This window comes from Nannobrachium achirus (genome assembly GCF_963921795.1).
Source record: "Nannobrachium achirus genome assembly, chromosome: 7".
In the NCBI taxonomy this organism is placed as follows: domain Eukaryota; kingdom Metazoa; phylum Chordata; class Actinopteri; order Myctophiformes; family Myctophidae; genus Nannobrachium; species Nannobrachium achirus.
Window position 1 is genome coordinate 38380027 of NC_137816.1, and position 18607 is coordinate 38398633.

At 41.3% G+C, this 18607-nt stretch overlaps 1 protein-coding gene across 1 annotated transcript in view; it reads right to left on the bottom strand.

The window, feature by feature from the left end:
- Positions 1–5929: 5929 nt before the first annotated feature.
- The window catches only part of slc17a6b (solute carrier family 17 member 6b), a gene marked incomplete at both ends in the record, with an annotated part of 21776 nt that continues 9098 nt past the window's right edge, over positions 5930–18607 (bottom strand). The window contains 8 exons of the mRNA XM_080729229.1: positions 5930–6283; positions 7340–7467; positions 11099–11209; positions 11650–11782; positions 12532–12681; positions 13491–13633; positions 14843–14929; positions 15031–15118. Of these exons, the coding sequence (XP_080585355.1) occupies positions 5930–6283; positions 7340–7467; positions 11099–11209; positions 11650–11782; positions 12532–12681; positions 13491–13633; positions 14843–14929; positions 15031–15118 (1194 nt within the window). The remainder of the gene's footprint in view (positions 6284–7339; positions 7468–11098; positions 11210–11649; positions 11783–12531; positions 12682–13490; positions 13634–14842; positions 14930–15030; positions 15119–18607) is intronic.

The window sequence follows — 18607 nt, forward strand, 5'->3', positions numbered from 1 at the left end:
ATGCTGATTTAGCTTCTTTGTTTGGTTTTGTTATCAAAAATGATATAGAGAATTTTGTTTTGACATCAACAAACCTCTCAATTTACACAAAAAACAAAGCCATATCACACTGGAACTTCACTCAGAGGCACAAAAACAGGGAAATGTAGCCATTACTTCAGGTTGCACATCTGTTATTCTTTTGAAAATGTTCAGTCACCGATTATTACAGACAGTCCTTCAGTCCCCCTATTGTGGCCAGGAGGAATAGATAAGAGAAGGACGTACGGCATGGTGAGGCAATAGGGGCCAGCCATTGACAGAACGACCATAAATAAATACATTTTATAAAAGGAAAAACGAGAGAGAGAGAGAGACAGAGAGAGAGAGAGAGAGAGAGAGAGAGAGAGCAGGGACGTGCAGAGAATGTTAGAGAGGCAGGGGCTGAAATATTGAAAATAGCAGACCTCCAAGCTCACACAGTTGTGAGCTTGGACGTCGGCTCTGTGACGCGTTGTGAGCTTGGAGGTTGGCTATTTTTGGTGTGTTATACCACTCATACGCATAATTTCTACACAGAAAAGGCAATTATTTCAACATAAGTTGCTGCATTCAAGTTCAGGAGAGTCTGGACAGGACAATTCTCTTGAATGCTGCCTTCAGGTATGGCATGGAAAGAGGGCATTTGCATTTCTTTCACCATAGTGAAAACTGCATTCATGGGTAAAAGGGTAGGGGCTCAAGCCCCCTTTGATGTCTATGTGTGCACGTGCCTGAGAGAGAGAGAGAGAGAGAGAGAGAGAGAGAGAGAGAGAGAAACAGGCTCAGAGAGAGGATGGAAGAGTGAGAGAGTGATACAGAGAGAGATAATAGTAAACAACAGCACACCCTCATGAGGACCACTGGGAACCATAGTGAACAACAACAGAGATGGAGAAGGAAAGGTGGAGCCTGGGTTATCATTCTCATCTGGTGAGCAGTCTCAGCACAAACTCCTGGCATTTTCTACATGTCAAAGATATTTGTGTTGGACTCTATTACTATAATATACGTTTTAATATATATTTATATATTTCAATAGTTTTTTCTTTACAAGTATTTGTGTTGATTTCCTACATTTTTGTTATCACAAAAGTACAACTTGAAAACAAATACATAAAGAAAAACAAAACCCCACTACGTTACGTGTTGTGTTTTTAGATAGAGGAAGGTAACTGTTACTATGGAGTTATTGCTTTGTACACTGAGTAATGTTTGTTGCAGACGCAGACCCAAACCCATGGGTCCTGCATGTCCACATATACCTTGCTGCTGTCTTTAGCGTAATTTTATACTTAGTTGAAAACGAACCATCTTGATCAGTGGATCTCAAACCTTTTCATGTCAAAGACCCTTTAATTAATATGTATATTTGGCCCCGGATCCGGATCTCCAAAGATTTTGTGCCAAGCCCCCATTCAAGAATTGTGTTGTTGTGTCTCAAAAGATCTTTTTGAAAATAGCATATGTACAAGCTCACAGCTCGTAGATTTGCTCATTTCAAATAGGCAAACGCATTTAGCTGGGGAACTCCTGGAACCTCCTCAAGGACCCCTGGGGGTCCCTCGACCCCACTTTGAGAACCACTGATCTATATCAGCTACTCTCGTTGGGTGACACCACCACATGACCCTATAAATCAGTGGTTCTCAACCTGCGGGTCGGGACCGCCAGAGGGGTCCCCAAATTATTTTGGGGGGTCCCCAGATGTTTAGCTAAATATTAACATTGTTTTCTCACTCAACAGTAAACAAACCAACATACAGTATAAGTGTATACAGGGTATTTGCACATTTCTTAAGGACTTTAGTTTTTAGTACCTCTGGTCAAATATTAGGCAGAAATTGGGAAAATAGCAAATAACAATGGAATAGATTGAGTCAAACTAAAGGTAATGCCAACTCCTACAATTCCAAGTGCTTGTGCAGGGTGGGGGGTCCCCAGTTCAAATAAGATTATTTTAGGGGTCGAGGCCTGAAAAGGTTGAGATCCACTGCTATAAATGAAGCATTTAACATTTCAACGACTACACTTCACCTTTGGTTAATTGTGCAAAGAAATGTACACGTCAGTATCGGTTTTAAGAGACAGGGACAAGACAAATGTCCAAGGAATGCCAAAGGAAAAAGAGAAACATACAAATTACACTTTGCTCCATGCATAAATACATTTCCACACACATCGAACATTACTGTATATTGTGAAGTGCTCAGGTCTCTGCGGACGAGTGAAACACTGGGTGATGATATCTTGACAACCTTACAGACCACCAAATTTGAGAGTGATATAATTTTACATTAAATTAATTTCTCATTTCTAATTTGACATTAAATGAATACTCAGGGTTTTGCTGACTGAGTAGGTGCAGAATGAAGAACAAACATTTTCTGTGTTTGCTTGTGTTTCCAGCCCATTATAGTGGTCAGTTCAAGATACATGTACCTAGGATCAGCAATGTTATGGCTCATTTCAGTCTCTTTCTATGGAAATGGACTGGTCCCTAAATGCCTTGTCTTCTATGGGATTGTAAATAGAATATTTTTGCAGTGGCGTAAGTGTAATACCAACTATAGGCATTTCCGGACATTCACATGATTAATATTATTTAAGAAAATCCTTCCAGTCATTTGACTTTTCTATTTATTTGCCGCTTTAATATTTTCACTGAAAATGTGACAAAGTTCTCGTCACTTATTTATAATCTTATACTCATACAGTTTGAATCTCTCTTCATTACTCTTAGAAATATTTTCATTTTCTCTCATGAAACTTTACTTAGTATTTCTTTCTTAATTACGTCGCCATAAAGACAGATACTGATTGGTTAATTCCATACTTTTTTCTAATCTCTGCATTGCACAGACCCTTCATAAAGCCAGACAGCATCGGAAAGATAGCCGCAAGTCATAATATGATCTATATGCAGTGGTGGACAGTAACAATGTACATTTACTTGAGTACTGTATTAAGCACAGTTTATCTGCGCTTTACTTGAGTATTTATATTTTTGGACACTTATGACTTTCACTCAACCACATTTCAAAGGCAAATAGGCCTTATTATACATTTGACTCCACTTCTTGATCAACCACTTGAGCCCTGTTTCAAGTATGCTTTGTAATTTGTACTTTTGAATACTTGAGCATTTTTAAAAGCATGTACTTTTCAATACTTAAGTATTTGTAAAAACAAGTAGTCTATATAGTACTTTAACTACAAATTTGACAGGGCAACTTTCACTTGTAGTCGAGTAATATTTGACTAGGAGTACATCTGTACTTCGACTCAAGTACTGAGTTGAGTACTTTGTCCACCACTGATTTATAAGCTCCTCTACATTTGTACTCTTCTAACTCTTTCATCAATTCTACCAGATCACATATGTTTTACAAAACAAATCATTGGAAAGACTTGACTTGTGGCAAGGCATAAAATGAAGAACATGATCTGAAGAATGGCTTATCTTCTGTGTACAGCAAAAAGACGGAGAGTTAAGAATAGGTGTATTTTTGCGTTCTCTCAGAATTAAGCTAAAACGGACGACACTGCTGTGTGGCGATGCATACTGCTGGTGAGATGGGCTGCAAATTGTTAACTTGATACTGCAGAGCTGACGTCTTAACTAAACTCATCACACATGGCCAGTGGTGGAAAGTAACGTACTTGAGTACAATTGAGGTATTTTTTTACTTAACTTGAGTATTTTTATGTTTTGATAAAACATGTTTTATCAAGTATACTTAATTGTAGAACTTAATCCACTACAATCATTTGACAGCTTTACTAGTTACTAGTTTCTTTGGAGATGTATATTATTAATACAAAACATAAATGTCCCACTTAAGGCCTATTTTTTTCAGCAGAATGTCTTATAATATAGGCCTTTTACTTGTAACAGAGTATTTCTACATTGTGGTATTGCTACTTTTAGTTAAGTAAAAAACCTGCGTGCCTCTTCCACCACTGCAAATGGCAAACGATGATGCAATTGGACCAAAAGTCATAATAGCTGTAAGCACAGTATAACAAAGACAATTATGCCATTCTTAAAACACGTTCTCTATGCCTGGTCACTTATGTGTACACGAAGGACACATTTTCTTTTTTCTTTTCTTTTTTTTTTTACAAAAACACACACACACACACACACACACACACACACACACACACACACACACACACGCGCGCACACACGCGCGCACACACACACACAGTACACACTCACACAAACTAATGTTAAGAAAAATAATCCCATATTGTGCAAGAGACAGTACTCTCAGTGCATTCAGGAGAGATGCAGTTCAGCCTATTGTTAGCAAAGTGTCTAGTCTCTGGTTACGATTCTGTGTAGTGACATATCTGTACACTGTGAAGGAGATGGATTGTAATAAGACCCAGTTAGGGGTCAGTTCATATGAATGGCACACAACCCTGCGCACAGTCAATTCCTCAGTGTTGATTTAACTCTGAGAGGGTAAAAAGTGACTCAAATGGACCCAGTAAATGTAACCCTCAGAGTTAAATCAAAGGAAAACATAACCACTTTAAAACAAACCCCTCCTATTCTGGGGGGAGGGCACATTAGCCGGAAATAGCCGATCTACGGTCTAAGTTCGCAGCATGCCGCATTGTGAAGCGTTGTAAACTTGTAAATCTGCAATTTCTGGCAAAGAGGAGGAAAAGGCCGGAGTGCATGTCTGTGCATGTCTGTTTCCCTAACAAAATGTCAAGTCATTTCACATCACCAGGCGTATATATTCCATACGCTCGAGGGTGAGAAACAACCTGTTTGACGTCATCGTTTGCCACACTGTATTATTGAGCTTGTTCATGTCAGAACAATAGAATTTAGGTTGGAAATCGTCAACGTTTTCCTTTAATATTGAGGATTTTACTGTACGTGATGATCAAAAAGCTCTGGCTGATGAGATGAACATTGTTCACATGGTGGTTACACGCAATTGCACTCCAAACAAATATATCCATATGCATAATAATACATTTACAACCTGCCAATTTGATATGTGTTACACTTTTATCATATTTAATATTTTCTGCTATTTATTTTGTATTTTTACAATAATAATCTTTAGGCCTTTTTTCTTTTTAAATTATGTTCTGAATTTGTGCAAACATACAACAATGGATTGTAATTTCTCTTTTTTTTTCTTATTTCTTGTTTGTTCACACCATTTATTTTAGGACTAAACTGACGCAAACACAGCAAAAGTTGTCTACAAATGTTCTTATAGTGAATGTGATGTACACAGTTAAAATCCTCAGTGTTAATTTATCCAATTGTATGTACACTCTCTCAGAGTTAAAAGAACACTGAGCATTTCACTGCGTATTTACCACTTAAAACCTGTACTTGGTGCACCAGAGCCTGGGGTTTAAGTCGTTTTGGTCTAGGACAGGGGTCTTCAACGTTTTCAGTCCAAGGACCCCTTAGTTGAGAGAGAGATGAAGCAGGGACCCCCCCACAACCTTTTCATAGATTCCATATAGTTTAATTGTACCCTGATGATCGCACAATCATCAGGGTATTTTGGATTTGTGTCAATTTGTGTTTTCAGATATATTTAACCACTTGAACCGTCAATACTTAGGCCTAATAAACTTGACCTTTCACTCTGTACTTAGTGTGCTCTTTTTTCCCCCTCTACACCAAACCTCGTTGCCAAAAATAGACGATCTACAAGCTCACAACGCCTCGCAGCGTGAGACGTTGTGAGCTTGTAGATCTGCTATTTTTGACTAAAGTTCTCAGAATATGGACACTAGGGTTCAAGTGGTTAATATAAAAAAGGAGGAAAAAAAAGGTTTCCATCACACAAAGATTTGGAGGACCCCCTGTAGTAACTCTGAGGACCCCCTAGGGGTCCCGGACCCCCTGTTGAAAACCCCTGGTCTAGGAGTAGTCTTCGTCCTGCCTGTATCCGTAACTTCCTCCGCGCGCCGCCTCCTCTTGAACGTACTCCTCCGTCTTCTCCCAGCCGCCGGGCCAGCCGCCGTTGGCCTGTGAGGACGTGGCTCCGTACGTCTTGCCCGAACCTGGCGCCAGAGGAGCACCGTAACCCTGGGTGATGTCGCCGGTCTCCTCCGCCAGCTCGTCCTCGTCGATGAAGCCACACTTCTCGTCGCTGGTCAGCTCCGGATCGGCCCACGGCTGCTTCTCTCCCGACGCAAAGATGCCGTAGAAGATCACACCCCCGTAATGGACCATGGACGCGATCAGGAACACATACTGCCACTCCTCTCGAGTCTAAAGAAGCAAGCGTGAAGCAATGGGAAAAACTGTAATTCACTGTGTGGTGGAAATCAGTAATCAATCAATAATCAATGAGAAAATGAGGAGACAAGACAATGTATTAGGTGGTGGTGTTTATGCTTTATGTAACATGAATGATATCATGGACAGAAGTACAGTTTAAAGGAGTAGTTCACCCCCAAAATGACTTTTTTTCTATTGATTACTCATGCCATGGAGAGTAGAGTTCAATAATATTTTTAGTTTTTTGTCACATTCCTAAGACAAAAACGTGATAACAATAAATTAACCCCCATTCGTTCCGGATGGGGACCCGTTTCGAAACGGGTCCCCATCTGAAATCAATGGGGGTAAATGTACTTGAATCTAATTTTTGTCTTAGGAATGTGACAAAAAACATAAAATATTATTGAACTCTACTCTCCATGGCATGAGTAATCAATAGGAAAAAAAAAAGTAATTTTGGGGGTGAACTACTCCTTTAACACTCTGGTGGTAAAGTAGTTCTGCCCAGAAGAATGGTAAGACGCTAGAGTTATACTGTATGGCTCCAAGGCCTCTGGGACGAGCTGTACCATAACAAGATAGGCTTTACCAAAACACTGGCTACTCAGTCCTAGTGAGACATCTAGACTCTTACAAGCTATCCCGTATCAATGATGTATCATAAGAACTAGATATTAATATAATCAACGAACACATGATCTACTCTATAACGTCACACATAATCAATCATGATAATATATAATCTGCTAAAATTGTCACTGTCCGAATACAAAACGTTACATTGCGATTGGTTTAATATTACATTATTATAAGGCAGGGTTTCATGGAAACTGAAAACAATGCAACAATATTGGTAAATTATAACTAACAGCATTATATTTTTAGTATATCTATGAATCTATACAAATGCTTTAGAAGTCAACGTAGGTGTGGTCTATAGTAGTAACTATTAGGCCTACACATATGCTTATGTTTATTTCCACTGCTTAGGCTTATAAATATCTCCATCATCACTCATAGAAAGTCAATGAAGAGGAGGCCCACCTTGTTCTTTGTCATGGCACCAACGATCAGTGGACATACCATCCCAGACAGAGTACCCACACCGTTTGAAATACCCATCAGGATACTGGCGTAGCGGGGAGCAATGTCCAGATGATTCACATTGAAACCTGATAGAACAAAATTAATCTATAATCAGAATGAGACGTAACTGAGATATTGTCCTGTTGCAATGTATGTCAGTACTTTACAACAGTGGTTCTCAACCTGGGGGTCCCCAGATGATTAACTTAATGTGAAACCTTGTTTTCTCACACAGCAGTAAACAAACCAACATAAAGTTTAATACCTGTAAAATGACAAATTGTCAAATATTAGAGGCAGAATGTGTGAAAATAGCCGATCTACATGCTCACAACGCCTCGCAACCGTGTTATATAAAATGTAATGCCTCAACTCTTAGTGCTCGTCAGGGTGGGGGGGTCCCCAGTTAAAATATGATTTTTGGGGGTCGCGGCTTGAAAAGGTTGAGAACCACTGTTTTACAAAACAGCGACAGAATCCAGACACAGTGGCAGAATAAAATGGTACAAAATATAGTAGCCATCTTGTTGCAGAAGGAAGAAGCAATAAGTTGCTCCACATTCGGCACCTCCCCCACGCTAGCTGGCTGGCTGAATGAGTGAGTGTCCTGGCTGGCTGCTGCGCACAGCGTGCCGCTCTCATCCCCAGGGACGCCCAGGGATGAATTATTAAACACTCCAGGAGAAGGCTGAGGAACAGCAGGCATATAGGAACCAAGGTTTTTGTTGTTTTGGCCATGACTATACACACCAGCAAAATCCTTCATGTCAGCTCCAAAGAGCATAGAAATGGAACCAAATGGGCACTTTTGGGTACATTTTGTAAGCCACAGTGAGAGATCTACCGGGATCTCACTGAAGCCAGGCATTTAGATTTGGCAAATCTTTCATAATCATGTTATTAGTCAGGAAATATTATCAGAACACATGTCAAAGCTGGGAATAAATTCCTTACCAAACGATTTCTTCACCAATGTGTTCGTAAAGGTGCCTAGTTAGACCCCTCACATGCTACTTAAAGCATTTTTTTGGGAGTCATTTTTTCCCTTAGCAGTGATATACCGCTGGCCTAGTGGTCAAGGCGCATACCACATACTAGGCTATGATGCCTGCTGGCATCGCCGGTTCGATTCCCGATCCGGACGACCTTTGCCACATGTCATTCCCCATCTCTCTCCCCATTTCCTGTCAGTCTACTATCCTATCAAATAAAAAGCCCAAAAAAAAATTATGTGAAATACTAGGAAATACCAGGATACTGTCACCAGGATAGTAACTTGGTGACATTATCCTGGTCAGTCAGTATTAGACCAAGTATTTAGATACTTTTTATATATATATATATATATATATATATATATATATTAAAGGTGTCAAAAATAACGCGTTAACGGCGGTAATTAATTTTTGGGCTTAATCACGTTAAAATATTTAACGTGATTAACGCACGTGCAGCATAACCGAACCAACCCCATTCACTGCAGCCGAGGAGAACACAGGCTGCCCTCTGCGCAGCCTGTTCCCCCTCCCCCCCCCACTTCCCCCTCTCACTCTCACTCTCACTCACTGAGAAGAGAGCAGAGGGAGAGAGTGACTCTGCCTGAAAAACAGTTGCTAATAACATCTTGGAAACATTGCTGCCACTGGATTAATAACGGATCATCAATACATCTGAAATAGAGATATACTACACCTTTGGCTGTTCAATTGGAGAGGACAACAGCAACACATTAAAATCCACGAGTTTAGGCTTCAACTGCTTGCATTAGATCCAGAGAAATGCTCGCGATCGGATGCGTGATCGTTTGTCTTCAACACTACGCCAGCTGTGTAACACAGGTTAACGAGGCTAGTTGACATATAGACAATCGGCACAGCTTGGCTTGTGCTGCGTGTGTCAACTGATTGAATTATCTGTAGCCCAGACAGATATCAAATAATCATCTCCCCCTCAATGACTTTCAAGTTCCACTTTTCCCCAAAATGTTTTTTTCCATCATGAATGACAAACCTACTATTGTTGCATTTAGGCTCTTTATTTTCCAATAATTAAACTATAAGCCTGTGTTTTATTGTTACACAATAAATGGTAAATAAGGTAGCCTACTCTAAAATAAATAATCCACCATCCATCCATATTCAACCGCTTATCCGGCATCGGGTCGCTGGGGTAACAGTTCCAACTGAGATTTCTGGAGTTCCTTAATAATAATAATTAAAATAAACAATACTAATGATTATTATTGTGACGCCAGGTCGCAGTAACTATCAAAACGTCAGTCTGTCTGTCACGTGACGTCACACTTTTGCCCTACTCATATCTCCGCCATCGTTGCCCCTATCCATGTGAAAATTTCCATACACACTCCTTGTCTGCAAATCCACAACCTCCACCCTTCCAGGGACCCCCGCAGCTCCAGGGACCCCCAGGGACCCCCGGCAAAAAGCAAAAACACATACTTTTTTTACCTAAAATCACGCTGCGACCTGACGGTCGCTTATCTCCCGATTAGGGAGTCTTACTGGTAAACATACATACATACAGTACATACTGTATAAATGTATCCGCCTTATTCCGCCTTTATCTTTCCATTTCCACAACAATATACAGACAGAAATGGCATATTTTGGACATAGTTCGATTCGTGATTAATCATGATTAATTAATTTTTAAGCTGTGATTAATCTGATTAAAAATTTTAATCATTTGACAGCCCTAATATATATATATATATATATATATTCTTTCTTGTATTTTGTGCCCATCTCTGCCTAATCAGTCTTGTGGCCCCCGACTTCAATTGATTTTACAATTGCGGCCCATTGCCTAATCTAGTTGAATACCCCTGGTATAGTGTATAGTAAGTGAATGAGACCCAGAATTACCCTAGCTGTCAAAGATTCTCCTAGGGATGTTGAATTTCAATCTTTGTTAGATAACGGTATGTTACTAGACACCTTTACGAACACATTGGTGAAGAAATTGTTTGGTAAGGAATTTATTCCCAGGTTTTATTAATATCCCCTGACTATGTTATCTTGAGCATGTCAATACAATATAACTAGCATCTGCAGTGGTTGGCAGTGGTCTCCCTACGCTTCCATTGAGAAATGTAGACCCTAGAGTCGGATAGACCAAATACACACATGCTGCCTGAAGTGAAATTTGAACTGGGGACCCCCACCCTGAGAAACACTTGGAATTGTAGGTATTACATTTAATGTGACTCGGTTCCACAGATAAATATTGTGAAAATAGCCAAACTACATGTTCACAACGCCTCGCACTGTGAGGCGTTGTGAGCATGTAGATCGGCTATTTTCACAATGTTCCCCTCTTGCTTACATAATATTTGGCCAGTTTGGTATTAAAACGGTCTTGAAAGTCCTAACATTGTCACTTTTTAAATGTGCAGATACCCTGTATACACTTATGCTGTATGTTGTTCTTTTGACCGTTGAGTGAAAAAAATATTTGGGGGCCCCACTTGGGGTCCAGACCCCAAGTTTGAGAACCATTGCTTTAGACGATGCTTTGGCTATGCAACATCTATGACGATTGAACAGTGAGCTGCTGTATCTTGGCAGGATATTGAATTGTTGTATGGATAGTATGGTGGTATGGATATCATGTTTGGATATCATGATGAAAAAAACAAAGACTAAAGCCACATCATTTCAACTGTAGACACATAGAGTATTGTTTTACCGTACTGACCTGAAATAGCAAAGCCACTGAAGCCGACCGCTAAGACCAGGAATGAGATGGCAACCCCTTTACTGTGGGAATATCCCACCACCAGCAGCAAGGTGGCTTCCATGCCAAAGCCTACCAAGTAAACAAAGGATGACACACACAGACACGCACGCACACGCGTGTGCACACACACGCACGCACGCACGCTCGCACGCACGCACGCACGCACGCACACACGCGCACACACACACACAGGCCACATGCTGTCAGCCATCATAATGCCAGTTCATTTAACCATGATACACACAGTTTGCACCCAGTGACATACAGTACATGACAGATTAAATCAATCTAACAGTTACAGTTATACTATCACAACATGACATCTAGAACTATATTGTGACAAAAACAAATATCAACTGATATAAGACATAGCCAGTCTTGTACAGTATGTCCTAAACAGCCAGACAGCACCAATATGTTGAATACGAATCTAAACGGTGTGAAAACACGCCCCTGGAGCTGTTCAGAGGGAAGGTGTTGAAATTGATAATTCTTTTTTTTTTTCTCACCTCCGCAGTTCATGATTTTCCTGACGGTGGTGGTGGACAGAATGTTCCTCGTGCGCAGCCAGTCGGCCAGCTGGCCTCCGATGGGCACAATGATGGTCATCACCAGATGGGGCAGAGCAGACAGCATGCCAACCTACAGCCATGCACATCACACATCACTGAGCTGCAAAAACCAGCGAGGCGTAGCAACACAATGCATTAAGGACGCGGAAGGTTGCAGAAGTACACAACGCAAAAGAATGTTGAAGATTGCCGAACCAAAGTTAAAGATAGAGCGCCACAGGCCTATTTCCTCTTAGATACAGTAATGATCATTGGGTATACTACTACTACTAATAATAATAATAATGTTTTATTTGTATTGCACTTTTCATTCACAGGGAATCCCACAGTGCTACATGGTTAAAAACACATAATCAATAAAGGAAGGTAAAACATATAAATGAAAATAAGCACAAAAGGATATTGCTGACGGTGGTTGCTCAACAATTTAACATGAAAAGGCCTTCCGAAATAGCCTACTTTAAAAATATATATATCCCTTTTCTTTTTTTTACTGTATTTCTGTGGATACATCCAACAGCACATGATACAGTATACTCTATGTGTCGCATTAATTATGATAATGCTTTCTGACACAATTCTAGATTTTGCGGAGAGTGCTGGAAAAAGCACAAAGCACTTCCCATTGTAACGCATTGTAAATTAAACCCAGGTCTCCCCTAGCCTAAAGGGACATTTCCTCTTGGATGGGGGAGATATTAGGCCTTTTGGTCATGCAGGCAGAGGCTCTGAGCCACTACTGCTACACACGCATACCAAATAATAACATTGTGTGAGTGCATGCGTGCGTGCACCTGCATGTGCACACTGTTGTCTTACCTTGCTTATCTCAAAGCCAAACACCTCCTCAAAGTATGCAGGCTGGCTGATCAGTAACAGGTAGAAGGTCCAGCTTCTGCAGAAATTGGCCACGATGATTGCATAGACAGGCATGGAGGTGAAGAACTTCTTCCAGGGGGTTTTAAATTTCTACAGTGGAGTATAAGAATGGATTCATTGTCTAAGCATTTTTTTACATAAATATTTAACTTTAACGTATTGTCATCAACAAAAATACCTGTTGCCTGCTTGATAGTGTCCCATCCCTACATCCGAGTCTACAACAGGTTATGGTGTTCTGTTTTACATGCGTGCCTCCAGTGTGCAAATCTGTGTGCAAATCTTTGAATATATGTATTTTTTAGGCGAACATTTGTAACTCAGATTTTGCTTCTGGGGGGTCCCAGGAACTAAATATTTTGAGATGAGGGATTTTGCGATGGGGGACTTGCACACATTTTCACGATTTTTCATAAAAGCTCGCAGCGCAGCACTCTGTGCCGCGCTGTGAGCTTGTATATCTGCTATTTTTCAATAGTTAAAGCACAAAATAATGCGTAATAATACGCTTCCCTCTCACCATCACACAAAACAAGTAATTATAGTTTACAATCAAACAACATCCTCTTCTCTATACCTACATACTGTAAGATTTGAACTTGGCCATCAAGCCTTTGTGTGTGCTGTCCGTCCTGCAACGTGGAACCACTTAAAGTATTGAGAGATCAGCAAATACCGGTAAATGAGCTGATTTTAGGTATTTAAAAAAAAATGCTGAATGGTTTGGTGGCAGATTCTATCTGAAAATGCAATTGCTACAGATGCTTTTAATGTTTGTTTTATGTATTTCTTCTTATGTTTCTCGCACAGTGTTTATGTTGTTTTTAGATTTAAGAGCAGTGGGTAAGTTACATCATTTCCATTTGTACACTCTGAGTTGTTTGTCCAGTCACCCTCACCTCAGCAGGACCCATGAGCTTAGCAGTTTCTCCAATGCTCTCCTCAATGTAGCAGCGCTCCTCATCTGAGATGGTTGGGTGTGCGGCCGGGCTTTCGTAAGACACGAAGATCCAGAAACAATACCATACTAACCCAACACACCCTGCTCAGCATCAACAGGCAGGCAGGCAGACAACATACAGACAGACAGACAGACAGACAGACAGACAGACAGACAGCATGTTAGAGGTCTGCAGAACTTCAAATCTAAAATGTTACCACAGATTTGATTCCGTGATTTGTCCATGAATTAAATACTGGGGTTCCAACGTAAAAAAAGATCGTAAAAGGTCTTATTTGGGATGTTCCTTTTAGGCAGGGTGTTTAACTGTACTTGTACTGTACTACATTTCAATTGTATTGACTATACTTGTACTGTTCTCCATTTTGTCTAATGAAATAATCAATCAATTCTACCACGTACAGTACAGTAGTTGCATAATAACACATGTAAGATTTGGATTGCTGTTCTTTCCAAAATGCCCTTGAGAATAAATCTCAGACAGGATGGTTAACTGTATCCAGTCCTGATAGAGAGAGGGGAAGGGTGCTGGATATTTATTGTACTACACAGACACGCCAAAACATCGACCAAAGAAATCAATACCCAGCCTGCCTGCCTGACCGGTTAAATCCATTTCACTTTCCCTGGACTCTCTGCCAATCAAGACCATAACATTTTTCTGGGCTACAGGATATCAATGGTCAAACAAGTGTAAATATTTCTCAACAAGATCTTCTTCTGCCATCAATGGAACAATTACACCTGATTAACACTTTGTCGCACGACATTGTCAGAAGAACCGATCTTTTAGATTAGTTCCTCTTGGCAAGCGACACTGTCGTTCGATGAGTATACATTGAGCTTCATGATAAACCATTTAATTCGCTTTCCTTTCTTGACTCAAGAGCGGCTCATAAACCGTCCGACCCCCCAAACTTTTCTTCTAAATGGGAGGTGATATAACTCGTCATTCCGAGCTTCAGAAAGGCAGTCCCAGAACCTTTCCTTGGAACCCATGGAACCCATGCGCCTCCAGATGTCCTGAGTCTCCAAACAATCGTTCGGGGAAGGTTTTCTGAACCGGGTGATTTTCAGACGTCAGAAGGAGTGTGTATTGGCCTTCATTCTCTCTCTCTCTCTCTCTCTCTCTCTCTCACCCACACACACACACACACACACACACACACACACGCGCGCACACACACACACACACACACACACACACACACACACACACACACACAAACGTATGCATGCACACATGCATGCACACCCAGGATGACACAACGTCTCACCCATCCATCTTACCATAGACATAGAACACAGACGACCAGCCAGAGTACTGCACCAGAATCCCAGCCATGGGCATAGCAATGACAGCACCAGCATAAGAGCCTGAGACGGATGGAAAGAGAGCTCTTAGTTCAGTACATAGAAATACACAGCATAATTTCAGCCCATTCTAATGAGTCCACCATGTAAGACATATTATTTACCACAGAATGAGGTGGTGGCCAGGCGACTCCTCTCCAGTGGGGGAGCCCACTTGGCCCATATGCCATGACAGGCTGGGTAGGTCACCCCCTAAAAGCACAGAAGAAATCATCAGTGTTCATTTAACTTTGAGACATCCCTACAACTAATTGACCCATGGGGTCCCGAATCAGCATGCCTTGGGTCTCACGGCACACGGTTGGTTCTAAAGACTCCAACTGTTGCACACAGATAGCTCAGATCTTTTCCTATGTTCTTAGCTGCTTCCCCTGCCATTATTGTACTTGCACAATGTACAGTTGTACAAAACAAAACATTTTAGTAGAACTGCCGATCCAACCAACATGCCCATATAAAAGGGATATGGACTGACATATACAGAGATCTCCATATATGGGCACATATGCGATTTGCGTCACACAGACACGCAGAGACTTAGTCCTAGCGATGCCATCAGGGATCTTCATATACACACAGATAGCTCAGATTTTTGCCTACGGTCTTAGCTGCTTCCCCTGCCGTTACTGTACTTTCACGATGCAGTTATACAAAACAAAATCTTTTAGTAGAACCGCCGATCCAACCAACATGCCCCTAAGGACTGACAGATACAGAGATTGCCATCAGGGGTCACTATTTAGTATGAAAACCTGCAGATTATGTCCGTCCGTCTAGCGTGACGCCTCATTAAAAGTTAACTAGAGGCGGCCGAGCGTCTAGTCGGCGCCCTGGCCAACTCGGGAACAATGTAAATAGGGAATGAATGCCCCGCCCTTTAATGCAAACCCCATTATACCTGTTGTCATAGGATCTGTTTTGACCATCTGTTTGCGTGTGTCCATTTATGCCCATATATGGAGATATCTGTCTGTCTACGTCCATTTTATGCCCATATATGGAGATCTCTGTAGGACCCGTTTTGACCATCTGTTTGCCTGTGTCCATTTATGCCCATATATGGAGTAACAGTTATCTGTCTGTAAGCATCCATTTTATGCCCATATATGGAGATATCTGTCTGTCTATGTCCATTTTATGCCCATATATGGAGATCTCTGTAGGACCCGTTTTGACCATCTGTTTGCCTGTGTCCATTTATGCCCATATATGGAGTTATGTGTATGTCTGCGTCCATTTTATGCCCATATATGGAGATCTCTGTAGGGCCCGTATTGACCATCTGTTTGCCTGTGTCCATTTATGCTCATATATGGAGATATCTGTATCTGTCTGTCTGCATGCATTTTATGCCCATACTGTATATGGAGATCTCTGTATCTGTTTGTCTGTGTCCCTTTATGCCCATTATGGAGATCTCTGTATCTGTCTGTGCCTCCGACTGTGTTGCAGACACAGTGCCGGTTCCCCCTTTAATGCAAACCCCATTATACCTGTTGTCATAGGACCCGTTTTGACCATCTGTTTGCCTGTGTCCATTTATGCCCATTGACTCATGTGGTAGTGCCGGTTCCCCCTTTAATGCAAACCCCATTATACCTGTTGTCATAGGACCCGTTTTGACCGTTTGCCTGTGTCCATTTATGCCCATTGGCTCATGTGGCATACGTGATGTCAGAGCCTTTTATGAAGTGATGTCACAATGAGTCAGCGCTTGCGCTGATTTCCTCCAGAACAGCCTGATGTCAACAATCAGCTCAGCATAAGGAGATTCCAAACGTTTTGCGCCGGTTTCGGAAAACCGCACGTCGGGTCGGGTCGAGGCCTGATGTCAACAATCAGCTCCGCATAAGGAGATTCAGAACGTTTCACGCCGGTTTCGGAAAACCGCACGTCGGGTGGGGAACGCGCGTGCCGAATCTGAAGCCGGTGGGACGAACGGTTCTCGAGATACGCGGATTACATACAGACAGACAGAGATTTGTCGCATTAGATAGACTAGAAGCTCGGCCGCCCGAAGGGCTAATGTAGATTAGCCCACACAATGAACCAACAATTTTAGAGCCCGGAAGCCATAAAACATGGACCAGCATATATTAGCTGCCTGTAATAACAAGCCAAAATCAACATTTTTCACCTTCAATATTACCATTAACAAATGAGTCAATGCTCTGAGCAAAGAAAGACTGATGTGCTGTTTACGAAGCAGAGCACCTCTCCTGTTATTAGATGTTAATTTCAACAGCAGGCAGTGAAGTGAACATGTACAGTACTATGGCTTTGTTCAACAGATAAGCCGACATGTTGAACGGTAGGCCTATATGACACAAATATACACTGTATACAGTACACACAACATCTGTGGATACATGTTTCTTATGGGCTGATGAATGCATGCACCATCCAACAAACCATCTGATTCCCCTTTGGTCCAGCATTGACCAGGTCCATCTACTGTAGGTCCATTTTTACACTCTCAGATTTATATTAATACTAAAGATTTTTCTGTGAAAGCGTTCAATCAATATGGCAAGCCCTGGGCCAGTCTTAGATGAAGGAATCTCACATTGAAACGCACAACTTCAAACAACCAAACCTTTAGGCCAGGGGTCTTCAACAGTAGCCTAGCTCAGCTAGACCATCCACCCATGTTAAAACAAGGAGGGGATAGATACTGCAGTTAGTTAGCTGCATAATTCGTATATAGGCTGGCTATGCCAGGCTACTTCAACAGGAGCTCCGGGACCCCTTGGGGGTCCTCAGAGTTACTACAGGGGGTCCTCCAAAACTAAGTGATAGAACCTTTTTTTCCCTTGTTTATATTAACCACTTGAACTCTAGTGTCCATATTCTGAGAACTTTGGCCAAAAATAGCAGATCTACAAGCTCACAACACCTCGCGCTGCAAGGCGTTGTGAGCTTGTAGATCGTCTATTTTCGGCAAAGATGTTTGGTGTAGAGGGGAAAAAGAGCAGACTATATACAGAATTAAGTATTGACGGTTCAAGTGGTTAAATATCTGAAAACACAAATTGACATGAATCCAAAATACACTGATGATTCATGCTTCATCTCTCTCAACTAAGGGGTCCTTGGCCTGAAAACGTTGAAGACCCCTGATTTAGGCTTCTTGATGTTAAATAGACAAAATTATATTAATATGTTGTTAAGGCGTCATATCAGGAAAAAATAAATATTTGCAATCTGCATGAATGACTCTGCTATTGTTCCTCACTGACAGGACAGCTTAGAGTTAGTGTCATGATTTATTACCATGCAGTCAACAGGCAATTGTTTGGGGGTCATGTTCCACTACACACTGCCACACAATTTATGATTTTCTGCATGTTAGCAGTCCCCCCCATCTGTATACAACCACTGTTGCCAAGGCTGTGTTGCAGCCACCAAGGGAGTTACACTATACCGACTGTAGTGGACAGGATCAATACAGGGTTTCAAGTTTCCAGGCAACAACCTTCATTTTGTTGCTGTTTGGGTGGGTAGAAAGTCTAGAATCCTCATATATCCACATTTCAACCTTTTATGTTTTCCCCCCATGAATTAGCTAATGCTTTACTTTGTCATGTATAGTGTCACACAAAATAGCAGGCTATATTTTTGCTGTTCATACATTTGTGTGTGTTTTATAAAAAATCACACCCGTGTGAAGTGGAGCTGTGT